The sequence below is a fragment of the Stegostoma tigrinum genome, chromosome 1, assembly GCF_030684315.1.
Source record: "Stegostoma tigrinum isolate sSteTig4 chromosome 1, sSteTig4.hap1, whole genome shotgun sequence".
In the NCBI taxonomy this organism is placed as follows: Eukaryota; Metazoa; Chordata; class Chondrichthyes; order Orectolobiformes; family Stegostomatidae; genus Stegostoma; species Stegostoma tigrinum.
In genome coordinates this window covers 126,270,043-126,295,492 of record NC_081354.1, presented here as the reverse complement: position 1 = coordinate 126,295,492, position 25,450 = coordinate 126,270,043, and the positions used below count along the sequence as shown (strand labels likewise).

Sequence of the window (25,450 nt, the reverse complement as noted above, 5' to 3'; positions counted from 1 at the left end):
TTCTTCGGTATTCACAACTGAGAGGGACTTAGGTGTAAAGCAGGACAGTGTGAAACAAGCTGGTAGGCTACAGGAGGTCGATGTTAGTAAGGACGATGTGCTAGGAATTTTGAGGAAGTTGAAGACAGGTAAGTCCCCCTGGGCCTGATGGGATTTATCCAAGAAATCTATGGGAAGCGAAGGAAGAGATCGCAGGGCCTTCGGAGATGATCTTTTCGTTCTCACTGTCCACGGGTATAGTTCTGGAAAATTGGAGAGAGGCAAACACCATTCCCTTGGTCAAAAAAGGGAGCGGGATAACCCCGGAAATTACAGGCCAGTTAGTCTTATGTCAGTGGGTGGGCAAATTATTGGAAAGGGCACTGAGAGATATGATTTATGATCACTTGGAAAGGCACAGTTTGATTGGTGATAGTCAGCATAGATTTGTGAGGGGTCGATCATGCCTCACAAACCGTATTGAATTCTTTGAAGAGGTGACCAAACACGTGGATGAAGGTAGAGCAGTGGATGTGGTAAGGATGGATACATTTAAGTAAGGCATTTGATAAGGTTCCCCATGGTAGGGTCATGCAGAAGGTAAGGAGGCATGGAATAGGGAGACATGTGGCAGATTGGATTAAGAATTGGCCAACAGTTAGAACACAAAGGGTGGTAGTGGACAGAAAATATTCAACATGGTGCTCAGTTACAAGTGGTGTACCACAAAGATCCGTTCTGGGTCCTCTTCTATTTGTGATTTTTGTAAAGCATTTGGATGAAGGACTGGAAGGGCGGATTAGTAAGTTTGCGGACGATATGAAGGTGGGTCGCATTATGGACAGTGCAGAGGGCTGTTCTAGGTTACAAAGGGACATTGATAGGATGCAGAGCTGGGCTGAGAAGTGGCAGATGGAGTTTAATCCTGAAAAGTGTGAGGCGATTCATTTTGGAAGGAAAAACTTGAAAGCAGAATGCAGGGTTAACGGAAAGATTCTTGGCAGTGTGGAGGAGCAGAGGGATCTCGGAGTTCATGTCCACTGTTCCCTGAAAGCTGCCACCCAGGTGGATAGAGTTGTTAAGAAGGCATATGGTGTGTTAGCTTTCATTATTACAGGGATTGAGTTCAAGAGCCGTGAAGTTATGCTTCAGCTATACAAAAGCCTGGTTCAGCCACATCTGGAGTATTGTGTCCAGTTCTGGTCACCTCATTACAGGAAAGATGCAGGAGTGTTGGAAAAGGCACAGAGGAGATTTACCAGGATGTTGCCTGGAACAGAGGGAAGGTCTTACGAGCAAAGGTTGAGAGAGCTCGGGCTTTTCTCTTTAGAACAACGAAGGATGAGAGGTGACTTGATAGAGGTGTACAAAATGATCAGAATCATAGACAGAGTAGACAAGCAGAGACTTTTTCCCCAGGGTGGAGCTAGCTATTATGAGGGGGAGTAGTTTTAAAGTGAGCGGAGGTAGATATAGGGGAGACATCAGAGGTAGGTTCTACACTCAGAGTAGCCGGGGTGTGGAATGCATTGCCGGAGAGGGTAGTGGGGTTGGACTCATTAGGGGCATTTAAACGACTATGAGATAGGCATATGGATGACAGCATAAGATAAGGGTGGAGGTTAGATAGACCTTAGGTTTAGGGCAAAAGTTTGGCACAACATCATGGGCCGAATGGCCTGTACTGTTCTATGTTCTATCCTGGTCTGGTTATGACTCTGTCTGCATATGACTCCAGACCCACAACAATGTGACTGACTCTGAACTGCCCTCTGGGCAATAAATGCTGCCTCGCTAAGCGATGCCCTCGACCTGTTAATTAATAAAAAAAAACGGCATCCCTAAATGCCATGGAGAAGATGGTGGTGAGCTCTCTTCCTAAACCACTTCAACCTTTCAAGAGTAGAGATACCAACATTGTCATTAGAACAGGAGATCCAAGATTTTGAACCAACTAAAGGAGCCGTGACATATTTCCAAGTCAGGATGTTGTATGGAACTTGTAGGTGGTGGTGTTCCCATGCCTTTGCGGCCCTTGTACAAAGGATTTGGATTTTTGCTTGAATGTTGCAGATGAATCTACACATCATGAATATGAAGAATGAATGAATTTTTTTAACGAAAAGTTTAGGGTTGACTTTTACAGATAATGGACCATCACTCAAAAATGTACAAAATCCCAGGTATATCAGACCTCCATTATCATAAGCAGGTACTGGAACCTTAAATGAACATGTGGCATGTCTATCTAAACATCATTAATTATGTCTAGACAGTAGACTTTATATTCTAACAAAATTATGTGCTCTATCGAAAAAGAAATCAAAGAAAACTCAGCGACTGCTTAGAACATTCTTCACACTGGAATGCAAACAACAAGAAACATGTTTCAACAAGGGACTAGGCTCTGAGTTCACTGGTGATAACATGAGAAGTATAAAGCTCAATTTCTATTTCAAATTCCTGATTAAGCTGGCAGCAATGTTAACACCTTAAGCTCATAAGAATTAGGCGCAGGAGTAGACTGGCCCTTTGGGGCTGTTCCACCATTCAATAAAATCATCAGTCATCTGAAGGTGGCCTCAACACCTGTTTGTTGTCTGCCCCCTATATCCTTTGGCTCTTGTTGCCAAAAAATCTAATTAAGCCTCGAACGTATTGATCAACCCAGCTTGCAGTTCTTTTTGAGGAACAGAACTCCACAGACATAGAAAGAAAAAAATATATAATCCTTTAAATTGGTGTCCATTTGTTCATGTAGTCTTTCCGTATATAAATTTCGATCATATAAATCACTCACCCTAATCTCAACCGAGAGCACAATTCCTGCATTTCATATCACTATCACCAGTTTTCTGAAAGGAGTGATGCACAGATTAATGAAATCAGAACAAATTAAAACTGTAAAGGAAAATTCTGGATAATACTAACAAAGGGTTCGCGAGTTTTGAGAAGATTTGTAGTGAGTTTCTGGATGTGAGTTCGCTCACTGAGCCGGAAGGTTAGTTTTCAGACGTTTCGTCATGATTCCAAGTAATATTATCAGTGAGCCTCTGGTGAAGCACTGGTGTTATGTCCTGCTTTCTATTTATCTGTTTAGGTTTCCTTAGGTTGGTGATGTCATTTCCTGCGTTGGTGATGTCATTTCCTGTTCTTTTTCTCAGAGGATGGTAGATTGGCTCCAAATCAATGTGTTTGTTGATGGAGTTCCGGTTGGAATGCCATGCTTCTAGGAATTCTTGTGCGTATCTCTGTTTGGCTTGTCCTAGGATGGATGTGTTGTCCCAATCAAATGAACACAGTCTGCCAATTTCTCAGCAATAAACCCAAACAAACAGACAAAACGGGCCCAGAAACCATAACCACTCTCCCCTACATCAAAGACATTTCTGAAATGACTGCCAGACTACTCAGACCTCTTGGCATCAGGGTAGCCCACGAACCCACCAACACACTGAAACAGCAGCTAATGAACTTAAAAGACCCTAGACAGACAACAAGCAAAACGAACGTCATCTACAAAATACCTTGCAAGAACTGTGGCAAACACTACATTGGACAAACTGGCAGAAAGATAGCCACCAGGATACATGAACATCAACTAGCCACAAAACGACATGACCCACTATCACTCGTATCCTTAAATACAGATGAGGAAGGACACCACTTTGATTGGGACAACACATCCATCCTAGGACAAGCCAAACAGAGACACGCACGAGAATTCCTAGAAGCATGGCATTCCAACCGTAACTCCATCAACAAACACATTGGCTCCAAATCAATCTACCATCCGCTGAGAAAAAGAACAGGAAATGACATCACCAACACAGGAAATGACATCACCAACCCAAGGAAACCTAACCAGATAAATAGAAAGCGGGACATAACACCAGCGCTTCGTCGGAGGCTGACTGATGATGTTACCTAGAATGGTGACGAAACGTCTGAAAACTAACCTTCCAGCTCAGTGAGCAAACTCACATCCACTAACAAAGGGTAAATAGAAACAACTCAACTCTTCATTCATCTGTTTAACCTCTGCTTTTAGTCATTTGTTGGAACTGTTTTACAGAAGGGATTGTATATTATAGATCAGTTTTCTTGCATTCTTTAGCTTAGTTGCATTTGTACCATCTGTCAATGCTAAGCATAGTCAAATCATTGAGTACAGGCTCCAGGAAAGCTGAGACAACATTATAAAGACCTTGGTCACATTTGAGATGCAATGTTGTAGCCAGTCCTGCTGAGGTAGCTGATAGACATGTGAGACATGTGAGACATTGAAGCACTTGTGACACATCTCAATGAAGATTTGCAAGATTGATCCCTCATGCAATAGATCTGTGTTATTGCAAACAACTGGAAAATCTACAGAATTTCAAACCAAAAGGAATGTACCTCAGAAACAATTTAAAGAAACAAGATAGCTAGGGGATAGAAAATACAAATCTGACATATCAGTAAATTGCATAATGAATGCAGGTCAGAAAATATAGATTCAAACCATAAAAAGCACATTTTGGATTAACGGCCAGGAGTTGTTCTTAGGAAAATCGATGGTTAACAGATGGAATAAATTTCTAGAAATCGTGGACAGCAGAAGCAAAATCCCGGAGTCATTTCTGTTTGACGTTGTTGCTATGTTTGCAGATGACAAGAAAATAGGTGGAGGCTCAGGTAATGTTGAGCAAGTGGGGAGGCCACTGAAGAATTTGGACAGGTTAGGAGAGTGGGCAAAGAAATGACAGATAGAATACAATGTGGAAAAGTGTCAGGTCATGCAATCTTGTAGAAAGATCAGAGGTCAGACTATTTTCTAAATGGGAAGTGCCTTCTAAAATCTGAAGCACAGAAGGGACTTGGGAGTCTTAGTTCAGAATTCTCTTCAGGTTAACATGCTGGTTCAGTTGGTGGTCGGGAAGGCAAAAGCAATATTACCTCTCATTTTCAGCAGGCCAGAATACCAGAGCAGAGTTGTATTACTGAGCCTGTATAAGGGTCTGGCTAGACTACATTTGGAATATTGAGAGCATTTTTGGGCCCTGTAGCAAAGAAAGGATGTGCTGGCATTGGACGGGGTCCAGAGGAAGCTTTGAAAAACGATCCTGGTATGAAGGGTTTGGCACATGAGGTGCAGTTGAGGACTCTGGGTCTCAATGGAGTATAGAAGGATGAAGGGAGATCTCATTGAATCTTACAGAATAGTGAGGGGCCTGGATAGACTGGATGTGGAGATGTTTCCACTAGTAGGAGAGACTAGGACCTGAGGCACAACCTCAGAGTGAAGGTACAATCCTTTAAAACTGAAATGAGGAGGAATTTCTTCTGCCATAATGTGGTGAATCTGTGGAACTCATGACCTCCAAAGCCTTCTATGGCAAAGTCATTGAGTGCATTTAAGACAGAGATTGATAGTTTCTTGATTGCTAAGTGGATCAAGCGTTACAGGGAGAAGGCAGGAGAATGAGGTTGAGAAACATATCAGCCATGATCGAATGGTGGAGCTAACTTGATGGTCTAAAGGGCCAAATTCTTCTCCTATATCTTATCGTCTTAACATTTGTAAGACCTACTCGATTGATGCTTTGCCTTCTTAGTCTGTAACTATACTCAGTGTAACACTATATACTTCGGCAGCTGCTGTGATAATGGGCATAGTATCCATGGAATGCAACTGCTAAGTTGAGTAATGTTCATTGAAATATTATTCTATCTTTATTTTGTAGCACTGCTGTAAGCAGTAGCCCTAACTTTAGGGATAGCTCAGTAATATACAGTGGTCCTTCTGACATGGACATCACAGCAGTATAACATTTTGTAGCCTACTGACAAATATGGAACAAAATCATGACGTCATTGAAAATATGCTAAGAGAAACTTTTAAATTTCATATAAAGAGAGGTGGTATTTGTTTAAGTTTCAAGTTTAAATACTTGTCAACTGCCCTAACCATGTGTTTTCTCTCTGGCACTGCATTCAATTGCTTATTCCCATTCGTACAGATGTCATTCGATGTCTTCCTCCTATTGAAAATACTATTGAAATGTAGAGTGTTATTGTAAAATCTATGTATTCTTGCTGCAAACTAGATAACATATATTCCTCAAACATGGCCACTCATTCCTATAATATGGATGTTCACTAATAAAATAATTCAAGACTTTTCTCAAACAGAAATCAAGAGGTGGCACCACTATCCAGTGGCCTAGATTAATGTTCTAGAAACAAATTCATGTCCTGCTATGGAAGGTGGGAACTTAAACTTGATTGTCAACAGAAATTTAAAACAAAATAGTATCAGTAATGATAATCGTGAAACCACTGAATTGTTATAAACACCTCTGTTCTGAGGAAGGATCACCGGACCTGAAACGTTAACTCCATTTTTTTCCTTCACAGATGCTGCCAGACCTGCTGAGTTTTACCAACAACTTCTGTTTTTGTTATAAACATGCACCTAATTCAAAAACTTACCTTTTGGGAAGGAAGCCTGGCGCCGCTATATAGACACAGCAATGCTGTTATATCTTTAACAGCACTCAAGAATGGCTTGGTAAGCCACAATGTAATAACTACCACAAAAAAATTAAATAAGAATAAAACTGGGCAACTGACTTGGCATTGACCTGGGCACACATTTCCCAATCAACTTTGCAAACATCTTCTTCACCAAATTCTGTCAAAATTGGGAGATCTGTTCCCACGGACTAATCACACAACAAACAGCCTGACAAAGTCATACTTCTGAGACATGCCTTACAGCCTATATCCTAAACTCCTCCTTCACCATTCCTGAGCATGTACTGTCCTACCGTTGGGACTGAACCACCAGAAGTGTCAACACAGAGGTGCACCATCAGTAGGGAGTGGCCACAGAAGTCCTTAAGAGCATAAGATGCTGAAGGAGAATTAGGCCATTCAGTCCATCAAGTCTGCTCTGCCACAACATCAATTTCCTGCCTTGTCCCCATAACCTTTAATTGCCTTATGAATCAACAACCTATCTAACTCCGTCTTAAATTCCCTTGGCCTCCACAACCTTCTGCAGCTACAGCCCTCTGTTAACAATGACTCTGGACCTAATGAAGTTTCCTGGCATCAGGTCAAACATGGGAAAGCAAGCATCCTGCTGATTACCACAGCATCCCCTTCAGCTGAAGAATGTGTGCTGCCCAATGCTCAAATCTATTTTTGGAAGTATCACTGAAAGTAGTAAAAATACAGATCTACACTGGATAGGGGATTTCAATAACCATCAAAAACAGTGCTTATAGCCCCCTTATTGATCAATCTGGTCATTTCCTGAAGGACTTAACTGCAAAACAGGGTCTGTGACATGTGGTAAAAGAACGAGAAAGAGCAGTAAAAAATGCAATTTATCTCAGTCAGCTTTGTTCAGAACAGATTTCATAGAAGTGGCCAATATGCAGTCTCTGTGGGCCTACCACCCACTGTGTTCTAAACCTACCAGCATTCTAATTAAGATGGAATTAGATCTGATCTGACAACTCAAAACCAAGCATCCATGAGGTAATATGGACCAACAGCAGAAGTGTATTTCACCATAATCTTTAATCTCTTGGCCACGCACATTCCTCACTCTACCGTTAATATCAAGCTACATAATTAATTAAGATTCCACGACAGAATGCTAGGAATGCTGGCAACAGACAAAACAAAAAATGAAGTTCAAATGTGGTGAGGCTACAACATCACTACATACGTGCCAGGCAAAAATTAATCTGGATGAGAATGTACAAGGTATGATTAGTAAGTTTGCAGATGGCACTAAAATAGGTGGTATCATAGACAATGAGGAACGTTATCAGAAATTGCAGCAGGATCTTGATCAGCTGGGAAAATGGGCTGAAAAATGGCAAATGGAGTTTAATATAGATAAGTGTGAGGTATTGCATTTTGGTAAGTCAAATCAAGGTTGGAGTTTCATGGTGAATGGTCGGGCCTTAAGGAGTGTAGTGGAACAGAGGGATCTTGGTATTCAGGTGCACGGTTCTCTGAAAGCGGAGTCACAGGTAGACAGAACATTGAGGGCAGCTTTTGGCACATTGGCCTTCATCATTCAAGGCACTGAGTACAGAAGTTGGGAAGTTATGTTACAGTTGTACAGGATGTTGGTGAGGCTGCATTTGGAGTATTATGTTCTGTTTTGGTCACCTTGCTACAGGAAGGGTGTTATTAAACCGGAAAGAGTGCAGAAGAAATTTATAAGGATGTTGCCAGGACTCAAGGAATAAAGTTGCAAGAAGAGGTTAGACAAGCTAGGACTGTTTTCCTTCCAGCAGTGGAGACTGAGGGGGGATCTCATAGAAGAGTATAAGATGATGAGAGGCATGGATAGGGTGAATGCACTCTGTTTTTTCCCCAGGGATGGGGAATCAAGGACTAGAGGTCATCAGTTTAAGGTAAGAGGGGAAAGAATATGGGAACTTAAGGGGCAACATTCTTTTTACACTGAGAGTCGTACGCATATGGAATGAACGGACAGTGGAAGTGGTTGAAGTGGGTATTTAACAACATTTAAAAGGCATTTGGATGAGTACATGGATAGGAAAGGTTTAGAAGGGTTTGGGCCAAGTGCAGGGAAATGAAATTAGCGTGGATGGACATTTTAGTCAGCATAGACCAGTTTGGGCCAAAGTGTCTGTCTCTGTCCTGTAAGACTCTGACTCTTAGCAGCATGCTAATGACTGAAAGAAGGTACAAAACTTAAGGTTTTCAGAAACACACAAAAAAAATCACCATCATTCTTGATTCCAGTCCTAGCATTCTGTCATGGAAGATATAAATGTTACAGGCCTGATCATTTATATTTGAAGAAAATGGAGCTTGGAAGTTTCAGGTGATGAGTTAACAGCAACTTTATCCTTGTGACAGCTGGTTTCTAGCATTACTCCAATCAGAGTTGCATTCAAGTCCCCGTTCTGAAGGTCCGAACTCATACGACACCAGGTCACATTCTAACAGGGTTATTTGAAAACACAAGCTTTTGGAGTCTTACTCCTTCTTCAGGTGTTAGTGACAGAGGTGGCATCAGACACTGAATTTATAAGTAAAAGATCAAAGGGCCACATCACCACTGAGGATGTACTAAACTGAACTTATGATGCTGTTAAATTTTTAATCAGTTAGAAGGTTTTAATTGATTAATCTGTATGTTAATTCCTTTGAAGTCCCTGTCCTGAGAGAACTGGACGCTCTATCAGTGTTAAGAAGAGGTGACATTTTAGAACAGACAATGCATATTAGGTGTGAGGCCTTGTTTAGAACCTGTTTGTGTTTTGGTTCGGGGTCAGACTGGTTGTATTTCTAAAGTAGGAATTTATAAAACACCATATTGACTGACTGTCTATAAATTGTGCACTTTTTGAGTGTATCTGCAAATACAAATTCACCCCACAGTTGGATGTGTGTGTGTACGCACGTGCATGTGTGCAAGAGTGTGTGTGTATGAGAGAGGATACTACCTCTCTCACTAAGACTCTGAAAGTTTGTGATTGTGATTTCAAATAAACCTGTTGGACTATAACTTGGTGTCATGTGATTTCTGACCTTGTCCACACCAGCACCTCCGCAACATGTTCCACAGATTATTTCATTACAGACTACCTTCAGCTTTGGGCAGTCGTGTTGTCTTTGCAGACTTATGGGGAGGTCACTTGATCACTCCAACCCTCGTTTCCATATTGTCACATGACAGTTTGTTTGAAACGAGCACGGAGAATAATCAACTTAGTGATACAAGTCTGTATATTCACAAATACAACTGCATAAGTATGATAGAGGTCAATCAAGTCTACATTTCCTGAACTCTATAGTCCACAGTCCTTGCATCATGCTGCAGCTGTGATGGGACAAGCAATATTCAATGCTATGGGGGAAATTGAGAACTATGGCATCTTACTGTCTTGCATCCTTTCTGCCTCCTACCTCAAACTCATCCTGCTATCTAGCATGATAGGCAAGATACTGATGGCTCAACATCCTGCTTGCAACCCACCTTCCACCATTCAATGTCTCCCTGTCTGCTCTGGTAAACCTCAACTCCACTTTCCCCATAACCCTTGATTCTCTTACTAATTAAAAAAATCATTCTTGACTGTGAATACACCTAACAACTCAGTTCAACAGCCCTCTGCAGTAAAGAATCCTATGGATTTATTACCCTCAGAAAAAAATCCTCATTGGAGATGTGCGTTGAGGGCAAAGTCTCAAAATTGGCAGGTGATACCCAGCTAGGGAGAATAGTAAATTGTCAGAGTGACACCTCAGACTTCAGAGAGACATTGGCAGGTTGGCCAAGTGGGCATACAGGCCTGGCAGATGAATTTAAACACAGAGAATATATGGGAGGTATTGAACTTTGGTGGAAAAAAGAGACAGTTCTCAATTTCCCCCATAGCATTGAATATTGCTTGTCGCATCACAGCTGCAGACAAGAGACAATACAGGCTCAAATGGTAAAAATTTGAGGGAAGTACAAGAGCAAAGAGAACTCGGGGTTCACATGTATAATTCTCTGAAGGTGGCCAGGCAAGTTGGAATAGTTGTTAAGGCAGCTTATAGGATCCACGGTTTATAAATAGAGGCACAAAGTATAAAAACAACAAAATGATGCTGCACCGCTGTGTGTCATTGGCCAAACCAAAACTTTTTTCTTTTTATTCAGTCATGGGATGAGGGTGTCACTGGCCAGACAGCACTTATTGCCCAGGTCCCCAGAACGTTATCTGGGTCTCTGCATTAACAGTCCAATGATAATACCACGAGGCCATCACTTCCCCATATTTGGAATATTATGTTCTGTTCCGAGCACCTTATTTAAGGAAGGACATTAAAGCCCTGGAGAGAAAACAAAGGAGATTTAGTAGAATGATACCAAGAATGTGTGGTTTTAGATACAAGGAAAGTTTACCGAAATTTGGCTTATTCTCGTTGAGCACAGAACATTAAAAGGTGACCTTTTTGAGGTGTTCAAATTTATGAACAATTTTGACAGCATAAAGAAGGACATTCTATTTCCACTAGTTGGTATGTCCAGAACTAGTGGTGACAATTTCAAGATTATCAGTAAGAGAGTTGGAGTGAGATGAGAAGAAACTTCTTTAGTCAAACAGTTGTTATAATTTGGAATGTGCTGCCTAAGAGGGTGGAAGAGGCAGATTCCATGGGAGGTTTCAAAAGAGAGCTGGATGTATATTTGAAAGTGATGAATTTAGAGGGCTGGGGATATCTTTCAGCAACTGGTACAGACTCGATGGATCAAATGGTCTACCCTGCTACTGTAAAATTCCATGATTCTGCCTCTGTTATGAATATGCAACCCTTATTCTGAATTTATGCCCTCAGGTCCTAGACAGTCTCACAAGGGGAAATATCTATCCTGTCAATTCTCCTAAGAACCCTGGAGGTTTACTGTAGGTTTAAACAAAGTTGTCTCTCATTCTTCTAAATTTCAATGAGTTCAGGCCCAGTATATTCTACTTCTCCTCACAATGCAGTCCTTCCACTCCTGGTAGCAACTTAATGAACCATCTCTGGACTGCCTCCAATGACAGTATCTCTTTCCGCAGATAAAAGGACAAAAAATGCTTACAGTATTCCAGCTGTTGTCTGACTAGTGCCTTGTATAGTGTTAGCAAGACCTCCCTACTATTATACTCTTTGTAATAAAGTCCAACAGTCTGTTTACTTTCCCTATAAACCAGTGAGCTTGACTGTTAACTGCCACCTGTCCACACACATTAGTCCAAGGTGAAATGGTCAACTCAACATCACAACATCAATGAAGAGACACCATCACTTATCTGACACTCGGATACTGTCAATACATAAATCTTGAAGGATGCCACAGGATTGGGGTGCACACATGGTGAAGACAAGTCAAAGAATCACAGAACTGTAACAGCACAGAAGGAGGCCTATTGGGTATGCACCAGCTCTTTGAGCATTTTGACTTAGTTCAAAACTCTGGCCTTTTCCAAATAACCCACGCATGTTGATTCGATTCGGTATCATACATTCACTTTTGAATTCTTCAATTGACCATGCCTCCACTGTACTCCAGGGCATTCCATACCCTAACCACTCACCATGAACAAGTACTACAATTCAACTCGGGCTTGGAGAAGATGACATACAGAACACCACTGATAGGGACGCACATCAAGATGTTCCTTGACCGTTCAGTCAGACAGTGTCCTGTCATTGGTGGAGACCAGCACCAACTTAGCAAGGTGAATGGCATAAACCAAACCACTTTTTAACTACATCTGTTCCATCTTTCTGCTGCTTTGCAGAAGTAAAAGCATAGTGATTATAGTACTCATATCTGTGGGCAAGGCACGTACTTGTCTACACACTTTTCAGAGATATATAGTTATGTATACAATATGTTGTTATGAAATATATGGAATGAGAAATAAAAGGATAAAGGTTGAGAAAACTGTAAATTGTCTGCTATTTAATGAAAATGCATGTAATTTGCAAGACTGCAGTAAAGAGAGAGGGGTGAATTTATGGCTCTTATGGTGGACAATTAAATAGCTCACTGGTCAAGGAAGCACCATAAATATCTCCATCCTCAATGATGGAAGAGCCCAGCACATGAGTGCAAGAGATAAAGCTAAAACTTTCACAGCAATCTTCAGCCAGAGGTGCCGAGTGGATTGATCCATCTCGGCTTCCTCTGGTGATACCCTGCATTATAGATACCAGTCTTCAGTCAATTCAATCCAGGCACTGGATACGGCAAAGGCTACAGGCCCTGACAACATTCCAACTATAGTACTGTGACTTGTGCTCCAGAACTTGCTGCTCTCCTTACCAAGCTGTTCCAGTACAGTTACAACACTCACCATCCTGACTTGGAAATATTTTGGTGTTCCTTCATTGTCGCTGGGTCAAAATCCTGGAATTCCCTCCATAAGGGCATTGTGGGTCAACCCACAGCAGGTGGACTACAGTGGTTCAAGAAGGAAGCTCACCACCACTTTCCCATGGGCAACTAGGGATAGGCAATAAATGCTTCCCAGCCAGCAATGCCCATATCTGACAAAAATGAATAAAATAAATTGTGGGATTAACAGACATGGACAAGTCCTGGGATCTGTGCTGTGCCTAGTAACTTTAGTCCGGAGGCTGTTTCTATGTGCTTTCACAGACCTTGGTGCAGTTGTCAATAGAGGAGTTTGCAGGGAAAAGCAGAGCTCACTCCCTCTCTCAGTAGGTAAGAAACAAAGTAAAATCAACTGAGAGATTTCTCAGTGAAACCTGATAAAGTTTCAAACATCAAGGTTTCCTATTGTTTCCATCTCATCCTGAAATCTGGTCTGAAGGTCTTTCACCATTCTGTGACTGTCTGCATCTTAATCTCATTGACAGGAAATTGAAGGAACTACGAGAAGTCAACCCATTCTATCTTCTGAATTCATACTTTTGACCCAAGAGGGGTGCTATTGTGTTTTTTTTTGCTTTTATTTTCAAACACAGTATATGCCTGCCTCTTTGTAGGTTACGTGGAACAGTCCCTCTTCCGCACCTACACAGGCCCCAAACCCCACCTCTTCCTCTGTTACATTGATGACTGTATCAGCGCCGCCTCTTGCTCCCCAGAGGAGTTCGAACAGTTCATCCACTTCACCAACACCTTCCACCCCAACCTTCAGTTCACCTGGGCCATCACCAGCACATCGCTCACCTGCCTGGACCTCTCAGTCTCCATCTCAGGCAACCAGCTTGTAGCTGATGTCCATTTCAAGCCCACCGACTCCCACAGCTACCTAGAATACACCGCCTCCCAACCACCCTCCTGCAAAAATTCCATCCCCTATTCCCAATTCCTCCACCTCCGCCACATCTGCTCCCATGATGAGGCATTCCACTCCCGCACATCCCACATGTCCAAGTTCTTCAAGGACCGCAACTTTCCCCCCACAGTGGTCGAGAACACCCTTGACCGCGTCTCCCACATTTCCCGCCACACATCCCTCACACCCCGCCCCCACCATAACCGCCCAATCCCCCTTGTTCTCACACACCACCCCACCAACCTCCAGATACAATGCATCATCCTCCGACACTTCCGCCATCTACAATCCGATCCCACCACCCAAGACATTTTTCCATCCCCACCCTTGTCTGCTTTCTGGACAGACGACTCTCTCCGTGACTCCCTTGTTCATTCCACACTGCCCTCCAACCCCACCACACCCGGCACCTTCCCCTGCAACCGCACGATATGCTACACTTGCCCCCACACCTCCTCCCTCACCCCTATCCCAGGCCCCAAGATGACTTTCCATATCAACCAGAGGTTCACCTGCACATCTGCCAATGTGGTATACTGTATCCATTGTACCCGGTGTGGCTTCCTCTACATTGGGGAAACCAAGCGGAGGCTTGGGGACCGCTTTGCAGAACACCTCCGCTCGGTTCGCAATAAAAAAACTGCACCTCCCAGTCGCAAACCATTTCCACTCCCCCTCACATTCTTTAGATGATATGTCCATCATGGGCCTCCTGCAGTGCCACAATGATGCCACCCAAAGGTTGCAGGAGCAGCAACTCATATTCCGCTTGGGAACCCTGCAGCCCAATGGTATCAATGTGGACTTCACCAGCTTCAAAATCTCCCCTTCCCCCACCGCATCCCAAAGCCAGCCCAGTTCGTCCCCTACCCCACTGCACCACACAACCAGCCCAGCTCTTCCCCTCCACCCACTGCATCCCAAAACCAGTCCAACCTGTCTCTGCCTCCCTAACTTGTTCTTCCTTTCACCCATCCCTTCCTCCCACTCCAAGCCGCACCTCCATCTCCTACCTACTAACCTCAATCCACCTCCTTGACCTGTCCGTCTTCCCTGGACTGACCTATCCCCTCCCTACCTCCCCACCTATCCGCTCCTCTCCACCTATCTTTTTTTCTCTCCATCTTCGGTCCGACTCCCCCTCTCTCCCTATTTATTCCAGAACCCTCTCCCCATCCCCCTCTCTGATGAAGGGTCTAGGCCCGAAACGTCAGCTTTTGTGCTCCTGAGATGCTGCTGGGCCTGCTGTGTTCTTCCAGCCTCACATTTTATTATCTTGGATTCTCCAGCATCTGCAGTTCCCATTATCATCTGTAGAGCTAAGTTCTCTTCTCTGTGAATGTGTGAATTTGGAAATGAGAATTTATGTTTACTTCTGAAATAGTAGCTGAGCTGTTACCCATTTTACCATTTGTTTATAAATGAGCATTGCTTTGAAATAAATTTTTTAAGTTCACGAAAGAATGTTGGTGAAAATTTATTTTCCTCTGTAAGTTAATACAAGCTTGAGACAAACTGACTCATTTTGGTGAATTCACAAGACATTTCACTTCTGGCTCAGTTCATTAACAGTGTGGGCTTCTCTCTCAGTATAATAATGACAATAAACTTTAGCAAATGGATCAAATGAAACATCTAAAAGTACTCCCAAGGATTTTGTGACATTTTTCAATAGGAAAAGGAGATAAAATTTATTTACTTTCAACAAAAACCCCTAGTCTTTTAACTAGCATTACTCCAGGACCCATCTTGCTGCTTCAGAGTGCTTTTCTCAGGGTAGACAGCAATCTAGGCACTACCAAGACCTCATTTATCCGAACATAAAATCCTAGTGTCATATTAGCAACTTAGATCATGTAACATCAGGACGGTGAAAATTCAGACAATATGGCAGGAAAGTAGCTGTGTGCACCTGGATCCCTGGATAATGCTGTGCAGTGAGCAGCTTACACATGAACTAGCATCCCCCAGAAAACAAGGTTGACATCTGTAGCACTGCTATGACATTGGCACCCACTAAACTCATAAATACAAATGATGCCAGCTCCCACCACACAGTCAGTAGCATCATCACGTGAGTCACAAGGTTCACCTTGCTCTTCATAGCCTCAAGCACAAACTCCAGGCTGACACTTCGGTGCTTGCTCAGAGGTGTCATAATTCGAATGAGATGTCAAACCGAGGTCCCATCTGCTGCGAAAAGAATCTCATGGCCTATTTCAAAGGACCGCAGGGGAATCTCCTCACTATGTTGGCAAACATTTACCCTTCAATCAAACAACACAGGAACAGATTATCTGATTATTACCACACTATGTTCGCTGGAACTGAGTGTGCAAATTGATAACCATGACTCTGACAATATAACAATGAATACACTTCTAGAAGTACTCATTCAGCTGGAAAACACTTGGGATACCTGGAAACTGTGAAGGAGCTGTTGTGGCACAGCGATGCTATCCTACCTCTGGACCAGGAGGTCCGAGTTCCAGTCCAGCCTGCTCCAGAAGTATGTTATAGCAAATCTGAGAAGGCTGATTCGCAATATCTACCTGGAATTTGTGAAAAAGGCTATTAATTGCAAGTTTATTCTTGCCTTCTCTTTCTGAGCCTGGTGGGTTCAACCTCAAAGTTATCTATTTAAAATCCTGACTCCCTGACTCATTCCCATCTATTTTTAAAGAACAAGTTGCAGGTCCTTCGGCCCATCAAGCCTGCAATGACATATGACACCTTTCAAAACTGAAAACCCTTTTACTTTATGCTATCCAAATCCTTATATTCCCTGCCTATTCATGTATCTGTCAAGATGCCTCTCAAACTCATTGTTTATATTTGCTCCTACCACGTCCCCTTACCACCCTTTGTGTAAAACACTTGCCTCTCACATCTCCTTCAAACTTTCCCCTTTTACATTAAACCTATATCCCCTTGTAAGTGACATTTCTACCCTGGGAAAAAGACTCCGGTAATCCCATTCTATCCACTCCCCTCATCATTTGTAAACTTTTATCAGGTCACCCCTCAGTCTCCAACATTCAAGTGAAAACAAACCGAGTTTGTCCAATCTCTTTTCATAGCTAATACCCTCCAAATCGGGCATGATCCTAGTAAACCGTTTCTGTACTCTTTCCAAAGCCTCCATCCTGCTGGCAATGTGGCAACCAGAACTATACACAATATTTCAAATGTGACCTAACTAAAATTTTGTACAGTTGCAACATGACTTGCCAATTTTTATACTCTATCCCCTGAGCAATGAAGGCGAGCATGCCATATGCCTTCTTGATCACTGTATCCACTTGTGTTGCCACTTTCAAGGAACTGTGGATATGTACACCTAGATCCCTCTGTATGTCAGGAACAAAACAGAAGTTGCCGGAAAAGCTCAGCGGGTCTGGCAACATCTGTGAAGAAAAACTCAGAGTTAACGTTTCAGATCCGGTTTTGAGGAAGGGTCACCGGACCCAAAACGTTAACTCTGATTGTTCCTTCACAGATGCTCAGCAGGTCTGGCAGCGTTTCCAGCGACTTTTATTTTTGCTCCTGTTTTACAGCATGCACAGTTCTTCTGGTTTTTATTCCCTCTGTATGTCAATGCTTCTAAGGGTTCTGCCATTTACTGTATAGACCCCTCCTGCATTAGACCTTCCAAAGTGCATCACCTCACATTTGACCAGATTATGTTCCATCTGCCATTTCTCCACCCAAGTCTCTAACCTAACACCAGTAGTCACAGATCTCCAGTCCCTTCTACTATTATTCTCTGTCTTCTATGACTAAGCCAGTCCTGTATCCATCTTGGAAACTGTAGGAAGTGCAGATGCTGGAGAATCTGAGATAACAAGGTGTAAAGCTGGATGAACACAGCAGGCCAAGCAGCATCAGAGGAGCAGGAAGGCTGACATTTTTGGCCTAGACCTTTCTTCAGAAATGGGGGGTTGGAAGGGGGTTCTGAAATAAATAGGGAGAGAGGTGGAGGCTTCTTCAGAAATGCTTCCCGCTTCCCTTAACTGTCCTTCCTCTCACCTATCCCCTCCTCACACCTCAAGCCCCACCCCCATCTCCTACCTACTAACCTCATCACACCCCCTTGACCTGTAGGTCCTCCCTGGGCTGACCTATCTCCCACCTACCTACCCCTTTACTGGCTCCATCCCCACCTCTTTGACCTGTCTGTCTCCTCTCCACCTACGTTCTCCTCTATCCATCTCCCAACCACCTCCCCCTCTCTCCCTATTTATTTCAGAACCCCCTTCCAACCCCCCATTTCTGAAGAAAGGTCTAGGGCTGAAATGTCAGCCTTCCTGCTCCTCTGATGCTGCTTGGGCTGCTGTGTTCATCCAGCTCTACACCCTGTTATCTCTGCATCCATCTTACAAGCTAACTGCAGGCCCCCATGTGACTTCACCTTTTGTGTCAACATGCCATGAGGGACTTTGTCAAAGACTTTGCTAAAGTCCATGAAGACAACATACACTGCCCTTCCCTAATCAAGAATCTTTGCTACTTCTTCAAAATCCTGGATTATCCCTGTTGTCCTTCTTAAACAAAAGGAACAACATTGGCTATCCTCCAGTCCTCCGAAGCCTCTCCTGTGACTAAAAAGAATACAAAGATTTCTTCCAAGACCATAGCAATTTCCTCCCAAAATATTCTGGGATAGATCCCATCAGGTCCTAGGGATATTACTACCTTAATGCTTATCTAATCACCTAACACATCCTCCTTTTTTATATCAACGTGCTCCAGAACATAAACCTGGGCACGCCCAGATTCACCATGTCCTCCCCCATCGTGAATACTGATGCAAAGTATTCACTAGACACTCGAGCCACTTCTGCCTGTTCTTGGTGGTTGCAATTCAAGGGGCTGCTGATCTCATACAGCTCCTGAAAAAAGTGCCTGACACCAAAAACCTACAAGACACAGCAGTTGTAACCTATGTTAATTCCCTAGGCAAACAAATGGATTCCTTATTGATTTGCCTTTAGGGGAAACAGTTTCAAAGACAGGCTTGAAAGCATTTTAATCACCTTCCACCTCACTGCCTTTTGCCACCAAAACTCACGCAAATCTGTTTTGTGTTAAAAAAATCCTTAAAAGGTCATTTTATCCCTACAAAACATTTATCTGAAAATATGGTTAAAATAAAATCCAGGAACATAAACCCTATTTTCAAGAACTGAAGTCACAAAGAGGTTGGAAATTTTTACACTGCACTTTCAAAGTTAGGCTCGTATCAATAGCTTAAGCAGCTCCTTCACTGACACTCAAGGAAATCCAAATTTTGCATTTGATTTTGACAAATGACAAAACCTGAAAGGATGTCATGATCAGAACCAGCAGTTGCAATCCAATCCATTCAGCTGTGTAAGATTGGGAAGACAGATAGTTCTGAAAGCTGAAGTCCATTTGACAAAGATCTTGATGATACTAGTCATCTTGTTGTATTTGGAAGGCATAATGGATAATGAAAAGCACAGCACAGTAAAGCAGACAAAACTGAATGATGTTCTTTCATTACTCCAGGATTTTGAATACTATGAAGAAAGGGAAGAAAAAAACAGCAATCACTGTGAAAAACATGACACTGGACTGACAGCTGGTGGAATTAAACTTGACTGTAGGGCAAGTGCTGTAGAGTCCTTAAAGTGTGGATTCAACAGCTCGTTTACTGGAGCAAAACTCAAATCAACCAATTTATTTATACATTTTCACTACATTAGAACTCAATTAAGTTTAAAAAAACTTGCATTTGTTTAAACTGAACTAATCTACAATTAATAGTGCGTGCAAACAACTGCATATGAGTACACATTATGCAATTCACTTCACATTCAGCATTTTAAAAATATCATCATGAAGCACAAATGAATACCGCATAAAAATACTCAATATTCTAACTCCATACTGTTCTCTTGTTGAGAAATGGATGAGACACCGATGCCGGGCTAGTCTGTTAACGGTCAGAGCAAGAGATTTGTCAATAACATGGGAACTACAGCAAGTTAAATTTTAAAAGTAACAAGTGGGCGTGCAGAGGAAAGAAATGCCACATTGATCCCTTTGATGGAACCCTGTCTTTCCTGGGAGCAAGCCTGCGGTGCTCCCTGAAGACAAACACTGGGTGACTTTCCAAATCCCTACCTCCATTAGCTGCAGACACACACATCTCCAAAAGCAACAGGACGCTTCCGAACTTCCCTGAGAAGCCCATGCTTGAATCGCGGAGTTCGTTCCGACCTGCTTTACTACATTTTTTGGCCGAAAGTTTGTTATCAATCACAGCCGGGGCCAGCACGCTCGGATCGCTCCCGACGCACAGCGTCGGAGCACGTCCCACATTGCAGCTTCAGCAGCACCGCCTCTCCCCATCTGAGGCTGTCTGTCAAACTGCAACTACTCCCAGCACAGCCACTTACTGCTTCAATAGCACTGCGGTGGGGTCAGGTTAAAATGTCAGTCCGACTCGTTGTCACTTCCTCCTGTGTTTTCTCAACTGACCTGATGCTTAATAGCGTCTGGGAGGGTTGAAAGTGAGAAAAGAAGCTGCAAAAAAGGACTGTGAATACACAAAATTGAGACAAGGCGACAGATTGAAGGGGGAGAACTGTAGATGCTGGAGTCAGAAACAGTGTGCAGCTGGAGGAACACAGCAGGTCAGGCAGCATCAGTGGAGCAGGAAAGATGACGTTTCGGGTCCGGATCCTTTTTCAGAAAAGGCTCCCTTCCCTTGCCTAATCTAGGACCTCAAGAGGACACTGGGCCCTGAACAAAATGATGACTTAAGAGTCAAAGGAAGAGCTTGGCAAGCTTAGATGGATATACATAAACACGAAGAAATGACCGTCTTAGATGGCGATTGAGAAATACAAAGAAGTGACAATATGAAAGCTACAAAAAGAGTCAGGGAGAATTCAATGCCAAACAAAAAGCTGTAACATGTACAACTTTCATGCCTCTGAGATTTAGCGCTTTTCATAAATTCCCAAAGCGCTTTATAGTGAATGAGTACTTTTGAAGTTTAGTAATTATCACTTCATAACTAAATATGCAGTTGTAATTACAAACACGGTGGAAAAAAACATTAAAGAGGGTGTGGTGAAGTTTTTAAATGAGATGAGGAAGTGGTGGAGTGGCTTAATTAACCTTGCTGTTTGCTTTGGAATGCAGAAGAGAACAAAGGAATTGTTCAAAGGCTTGTGGAAAAAGAAGTAGCAACCAATAGATAGATATAACTGTGTGCCAATTCTTCTGAAGCAACCGAAGATGCTAAATTTGACATGGCAAGACTGAATTGATACAAGCCTTAGAATTGTGAGGGATTTCAGGAAAGAAATGGACAAAGGAATAATGATTTTTCAGCATTTGCTAGAAATGGGACACGTGCCAAAAGGCGTTATAAATCTTCCAACTTTTCATCCCCCTCCACATGGTTCACCTGTATTTGTTGACATCCAGCCGTAAACAATCTGTAATGCATTAAGCTAAACATTAAACCAATGGCGCTTTTGTCTCCCACCACAAGCTGTTTGCTTTTCTACTGATTTCAGCCCCGGTTCACCCATTGCACCAGACTATTACCGTGTTCAGCAACAGGACCAGGCCATTTCCAAATTGATCTACCTCACGTGCTGTTTGCTGAAGAAAATTCCATATTTCTAACACCCTTTGCATGAAAAAGTGTTTTCCTATTTTTACTCCTGACTGATTTTGAAACAATGCTAGATTTCCCAACCTGAAGAAATACTTTCTCCTAATCTACCCGACTGTTTCCTTTCATTTATCTTGGAAACTTTGATCAAATTACCCCTTAACCTTTTAATTTCAGTAGTGAAATCCTAGTTTGTCTAATCTCGCCAGATAATTTCACCAGGTATCAATCTGTTAAATTTTTGCTACACTCTCTCCAAGGCCAGTAAAGTCGTATGGGGGAGGAGAGGAATGGATAGAGCTGCTCATAGTAGTTCCGGTGTCATCTCTTTGGACCAACACTGTTTGCATTTTTGATTATTTAGAAAGTATCTTGTTTTATACTTTTTAAGTCCAAAGTCAATAACTTCTCCACCTACATTAATAGCCATTTGCCACATTTTTGCCTGTTTGCTTAGTACATCAATATCTCTTTGTAATTCTACATGTCCGTTCTATAAAATGCCATCTATCATTTTACACAGGCAGGTTTATATTTGTGACTTTCTATCCCATCATCCTGTTATTAATGAATACAGTGAATAGCTGTCGCACCAATACAGATCATCTGTAAATAATATCAGTAGACATTCCCCTGTCCATTACTTTAGGAATGGTTCAAACAATTCAATCCAATTTGACAGGCTAACCTTTACAAAACCCTGTGGGCAGTCTCTGATTAGCTGAAAGATTTCAAGATGCTCAGTCACCCTGTCATTCATTATAATAATTCCCAGAGTGCAGAATGGTGTATTATTCACTATCTCTCAGCTAAGAAAGTTGTCAATCAGACCACAACCTGAGACTCTGACACCAATCCACCTAAAAATTTGTATATTTTGTCAAAACTTTTCATCTTGCAATCATCGGTACAATTCAAAGTAAATGCCCAATGTAAAGGGAAACAAGCTTTTATCAAACTGTGACAAGGAGGGCGACATGGTAGCTCAGTAGTTAGCTGTGCTACCCCACAGCACCAGCAACCTGGGTTTGATTCCACCCTTGGGCGACTGTCTGTCTGGAGTTTTCACATTCTCCCCGTGTCTGTGTGGTTTTCCTCCAAGTGCTCCGGTTTCCTCCCAAAGTCCAAAGATGTGCAGGTTAGGTGGATTGGCCATGCTAAATTGCCCGTGGTGTTCAGGAATGTGTAGATTAGGTCGGTTACAGGGGAATGAGTCTGGATGGGATAATCTAAGAGCCAGTGTGGACTTGTTGGATCAAAGGGCCTGTTTCCACACTGTAGGGATTCTATGAACTATTCTATGAAGGAGTGCTGATTTGTTGACATGTGGATTCAGGTAAAGGTTAATGCCTTTGGTTCACATAGTCAATAATCACTTGACATCAGGCTATAGTCCAACAGGTTTATTTGAAAACACAAGCTTTCAGAGCCTCACTCCTTCAAGTGTTAGTCTTTGAAAATGCAAGCATTTACAGCCTCACATAGCATGTATTTCAACTTCACTGTATAGTGCTGTTGCCCTTTGAAGGGTCTTACAGCACTCAAATTTTAAGATTTCCGTGCCCCACCCCCCAGCTGAATAAAACACTTACTTTTGAACAAGCCAAAAGACAGTATGGAAAAACATAATTTCCTACACATTCCAGTTCTGAAAAAGTCATCCCAGACTTGAAACATTAATTCTATTTTGCATTCCACACGTAGTGCCGGACCCTTTAAATTTCTCCATCATTCTTTGTGTTTGGTTTTAGAGATTTCCAGCATCTGCGTTACTTTTCTTTCTTTGAGTATTTAGTTCACTGCCATGTTTCTTCCAGATATGCTCATCTTAAACAAGCTGTGCTCTTCCTCTCCAATGGGATTTCTGTTTTATTCTTTTGTCTTATTCAAAAGAATAAATGAACTTACTTTATAACACCTTTAAGTTCTGAAAAAGAGTCATACCAGACTGAAAATGTTAACTTTGTTCCTGTCTCCGCAGATGGCCACTGCCATGTTAGGTGAATGCTGATAGCCTTGACCAGCTTCTCGGTTTCACATCTTTACCAAAAGGCAAACAAAGAACAAAATACAGTGAGTCTGTAAGCTCTGGATGAGGGAGCAATATGCATTAAGGCATGACAAGGCAGAAATGCTGTAAGCATTGAGGTAGACACAAAATGAGAGAGCTCTAAGACAACAACCAAGATCACTGAGTTCCAGAGATAACACGGTGTAGCACTGGATGAACGCAGCAGGCCAAACAGCATCAGAGGAACAAGAAGGCTGACGTTTTGGGCCTTGACCCTTCTTCAGAAACGGTCTAGGCCTGAAACACCAGCCTTCCTGCTCCTCTGATGCTGCTTGGCCTGCTGCGTTCATCCAGCTCCACACCTTGTTATCTCAGATTCTCCAGCATCTGCAGTTCCTACTATCTTTGAGTTCCTCCCTGGTCAAACTATCCTCGCAGCAGTCTTTCAGTCATTGGTACTGGTATGCTGTAAAGTACAGCATTGAAATATAAGACTATGCTGTAAACTTTCTTTCTTTCAAAAATATGTTTTATTCATTAAAAAAAAATGTACACATAGTCATTAAAGCAGTTCGGTTCTGTACAATAGCATATGAAGAAAGCAGACAAACATTGGAGTTTGATTGTATCCAACAAACAAACCCAAGGATCATGATGTAAATGGATGAGAGATGATCCACGGGGAAGTGGCAATATTGGTGCGTATTGTATGGCCAGGGTCTGTGGGCATGAAGTGTTTGTGATTGCCATGCCCTGAGATGTTGGTGCAAGCTGTCCAAGGAGAAGGTCCAAAGGAACAACTGGTGAGTTGCTCTAACTTTCATGTTGCATTTTCTTGGTATCTAGTTTCTATTTGATGGTTGGGAAAACTAGATATTAAGAGATGAGATTAAGTTGTAATAAGATGTTAATTCATGCTAATTCTCAAAAAATGGCCTCTCATCACTCAGTAACAAGAATCACGTCTCACCATTCGGCACTTGGTTGGGAAATGGGACTTCTGTTCTTGACATTGAGAAGGGCCTCACTGGCTATCTCATCCAATTTTCTTAGCTTTCCCACCATGGCTCACATTGTTTATGGGTTGAGAAGTCTCCCTGCTTAGTTTCACTGTCATGTGGAATGCTAGTCACAGTTAGTAAACAGTCAAATCACCTGAAGGATAAAGGGTGTGGAGACAAAACAAGGCATTTGGATTTTAAAATCCAAGCCATGTCAAATTACATTACAGATGCACTGAGTGAAATCCTCCAGGAAACCCTATTTTTCTAAATTCATTAAATAATTTCAAATAACCATGGTGTTGTGGAAGAAATCATTCACTTTGCAATGAATTGGGGTGGCACAGTGATTAGCACTGCTGCCTCACAGCACTAGAGACTGGGGTTTGATTCCACCAATGGGTGACTGTATGAAGTTTTCATATTGTCCCTGTGCCTGAGGGGGTTTCCCCTGGGCGCTCCGGTTTCCTCCCACAATTTAAACATGTGCAGGTTAGACCATGCTAAATTGCCCGTAGTGTCCAGGGATGTGTAGGTGAGGTGGATTAGTCATGGGAAATGCAGGGTTACAGGAGTACGGGGTGGGTCTGGGTGAGATACTCTTTGAAGGGTTAATGAGGACTTGATAGGCCAAATGGCCTGTTCCCATACTATTGGGAATCTTTGATCTGGAATGAATAGACATGAATATTCTATCTGTTTGAGAATTTTTTTATACTCTGCATGTATCACGTTATTACGCCATAAAATATCTACCTTTAAAAACCTCTGTTGGTGTCAAGCTCGATATGGTGTAATTTCTTTCTATTTATCAACTCAAGGCATCAATCACTGTGAACTCCACCTCATGGGCCAAGTTTTCATGGGCACCATAAGATATAAGAGCAGAATTAGGCCATTTGGCCTATTACGTCTGCTCTGCCATTTGCTCATGGCTGATACATTTCTCAAATCCATTCGACTGCCTCCTCCC

General features: G+C 42.4%; 1 protein-coding gene across 1 annotated transcript in view; it reads right to left on the bottom strand.

The window, feature by feature from the left end:
* The window catches only part of cspg4ba (chondroitin sulfate proteoglycan 4ba), a 115,179-nt gene extending 95,064 nt beyond the window's left edge, over positions 1-20,115 (bottom strand). Inside the window, exon 1 of the mRNA XM_048542226.2 lies at positions 19,959-20,115. Within this exon, the coding sequence (XP_048398183.1) occupies positions 19,959-20,028 (70 nt within the window). The 5' untranslated portion in view covers positions 20,029-20,115. The remainder of the gene's footprint in view (positions 1-19,958) is intronic.
* Between the last annotated feature and the right edge of the window lie 5,335 nt (positions 20,116-25,450).